General features: G+C 63.6%; 1 protein-coding gene across 1 annotated transcript in view; it reads right to left on the reverse strand.

Annotated features, from left to right (window-relative positions):
* Positions 1–2595, reverse strand: part of LOC112124446 (serine/threonine-protein kinase BRSK1-like) — a gene marked incomplete at both ends in the record, with an annotated part of 3962 nt that extends 1367 nt beyond the window's left edge. Inside the window, 3 exons of the mRNA XM_026662852.1 lie at positions 101–241; positions 2195–2280; positions 2501–2595. Of these exons, the coding sequence (XP_026518637.1) occupies positions 101–241; positions 2195–2280; positions 2501–2595 (322 nt within the window). The remainder of the gene's footprint in view (positions 1–100; positions 242–2194; positions 2281–2500) is intronic.
* Between the last annotated feature and the right edge of the window lie 244 nt (positions 2596–2839).

Below are 2839 nucleotides of genomic sequence, written 5' to 3' on the forward strand. Positions count from 1 at the left end.
ACGGGGCCGGGGGTGCTGTGGCCGGTTGCTGGGGGGGGTCACGGGGCTGGGGGGGCTGTGGCCGGTTGCTGGGGGGGTCACGGGGCCAGGGGGGGCTCACCAGATGGAGTAGCTGTGGCAGAAGTCCAGGGCGGAGACGATCTGCCGGAAGAACTTACGAGCCTCTTTGGGGGTCAGGCGCCCCTTCTTCACCAGGTAGTCGAAGAGCTCCCCGCCCGAGACGTGCTCCAGCACCAGGTACCTGGGGGGGCAAGGGGGAGGGGGATCGGGGGCAGAGTCAGGGCCGGGAGGGGGTTGAGGGAGGGAGGAGGGACTCCAGGGGTGGGGGATTAGGGGCAGGGGAAGTGAGATCCGGCCGGGGGAGGGGGGGTTAAGTGGGGAGGAGGGAATGGTGGAGGGGGGGAGGAAAGGTCACGACCTATCAGAGCTCTCCCTTGACACCACTGCCCCCCCCGGCCAGCTGGGTCAGTGACCCCACCGTGCGCTGCAGGGAGCGGGGCGGAGGCCCAGCAGAGGGCGCTCTCCCCCAGCAGGCAGGGCCGGCCCCATTGCCGCTGGGGGGGCATTCACCCCCCTGTGTCACATCAGCCTGTTATGTCACGGCCCAGCACTGACAAAGGCAGCTTGTGTGGGCATGTGTGTGTGGGGGGGGAGCCAGCTGTCACTGCCTGGCATCTAACGCACCCTGCCCCTAACACACACACACACACACACACACGGAGCAGGGCCCGGCCCCCCCAGCAGGGGGCAGCAGGGACACACACACACACACACACACACACACTCTGGAGCCCTGGGACCAACGGGCTCTCGCTCACAGAGCCCTGTCGGAGAATCCGCCCCCGCCCCCCCCCCGCCCTGGACTGAGCCATCAGGGCTGCCTTGTTCTAGACGTAACACCACCCATCTGCCGGGAACACAAACACGCCCATTCCAGAGCCACGCTCTAGAACCTCAAACCAGCAGCCGCCCCAGGTCTAGATCCATGAGCTAGAACATTGCGTTCGGGGGGGGGTCATCACAGAGCAAATCCGCCAGAAAAGGAAACACGCCCACGGCCGTGTGAGGCTCTAGAACAACCGAGCAAACTCAGCTGCATTCTAGAGTCACGATCGGGAACATCAAAGGCCAGCGGGTTCTAGACACACAAGCTAGAGTGTCACCTCCGGGAACGCAGCAGCATCACACCACCCATGCCCTGGCCAAGCAAATACACCCATTCCAAACTGGACATCAAAGCAACAAGCCTGCCCCAGCTCTAGGACCATGATCTAGACCCTCACAGCAACTCTTGGACCATGAATCTAGACTACTCGATTCAGGAAAAGCATCATTGCAGAGTCATCCTCCAGAATACCAAACACTCAGCGCTGCTCTAGAACAGCTAAGCAATGTCCTGCCCTGGTTCTAGATCCATGACCTAGAACCCGCAAGCGAAGGTGCTTATTGCCATCTAGAAAAGCCAACGCACCCACTGCAGAGCGATGCTCCAGAATAGCAAAGCAGGGAGAGAGGCCCTTATTCTAGAGTCAAACTCCAGAGCTTTGCATACAGGACGGCCTCCCTACAGAACCACCAGCCAGACAAGCCAGTGCAGCCAATTCCAGAGGGCCGATCCAGAACACAGAAACACCTTCTAGAACCCTACTCCTGCGCATAAAGGGCACAGCGCCCCGCGACCCTGTTGATCTAGAACATCGACCAATGGGCCCTCCTGTTCTAGAGCGGTGCTCTAGAACATCACCCTCCCCCTGCCCCGCATTCCAGAGCAGTTGTCTTTAGAAGCGACAGCACAGATTCGAAGGCTCCGATTGGCTGGCTCACCATCTCCGTGGCCAATTGGAAACCCTTAGAAGCGACAGCACAGATTGGAGGGCTCCGATTGGGCGGCTGACAATCTCCTCAGCCAATCAAGGATGGCCTGGGGTTAAGACAGATCACAGGACCTCCCCAGCGTAGGAGGCAGCCAGTGTCCCGTCCCCACCCCCCAAAGCTAAGCAGGGTCAGGGTGTGTGTGTGTGTGTGTGTTGGGATGGGAGACCTCAACTGGCTGGCTCAGGGGGGCAGGGAATGGGGCCCGGGGCCTGTCCCCTCTAGGGGGCACCGGCTCCCATCCGGCCCCAGGGCAGGGACTGGCTGGCTCGGGCGGAGCGGGGGCGGGGGTGACACGCAGGGAGCGTCTATAAATACCTACAAATATTTCTTATTCTCGTAGACGTCGTGCAGTTTCAGCACATGTGGGTGCTCGATCAGCTTCAGGATGGCGATTTCCCGCTCCACCTGCAGGGGGCGACAGAGAGAGGGGGGATGGGGAAGGGAATCGGGGTGGGGCAGAGGAACGGGGGGGCCGGGGTGGGGGCGCCCAAGCCCATGTTCCAAACTCAGCCGGGCTCCCCACTACGCCCGGGGCTGGGGCGGATCGAGGGAACCTTGGATTTGGGAAGGGGCGGGGCCTGCAGAGCCGCCCCTCCCTGAGCCCCCGGCACCCCCAGGCCCTCACCTTCATCAGCACCGACTCCGACAGCTTCTCCCGGTTCACGATCTTGATGGCCACCTTCTGCCCCGTGATGCAGTGAACGCCCAGCTTCACCAGCCCTGCGGGTGGGGAGAGGGGTCAGGCCAGCGCCCCCCGCTAGCCCTGCCCCATGGCGCCCCCCCACACCCACTGCAGCTCACCGCCCCCCCCTGCCCCTCCCCACCGGGCCCCCCACACCCGCTGCAGCCCAGCGCCCCCCGCTGGCCCTGCCCCACACACCCGCTGCAGCCCAGCGCCCCCAGCTGGCCCTGCCCCACAGCACCCCACACACCCACTGCAGCCCAGTGCCCCCTGCCGCACAGC

Source organism: Terrapene carolina, unplaced genomic scaffold (genome assembly GCF_002925995.2).
Source record: "Terrapene carolina triunguis isolate 2854851 unplaced genomic scaffold, T_m_triunguis-2.0 Scaffold30782, whole genome shotgun sequence".
NCBI classification, from domain to species: Eukaryota; Metazoa; Chordata; order Testudines; family Emydidae; genus Terrapene; species Terrapene triunguis.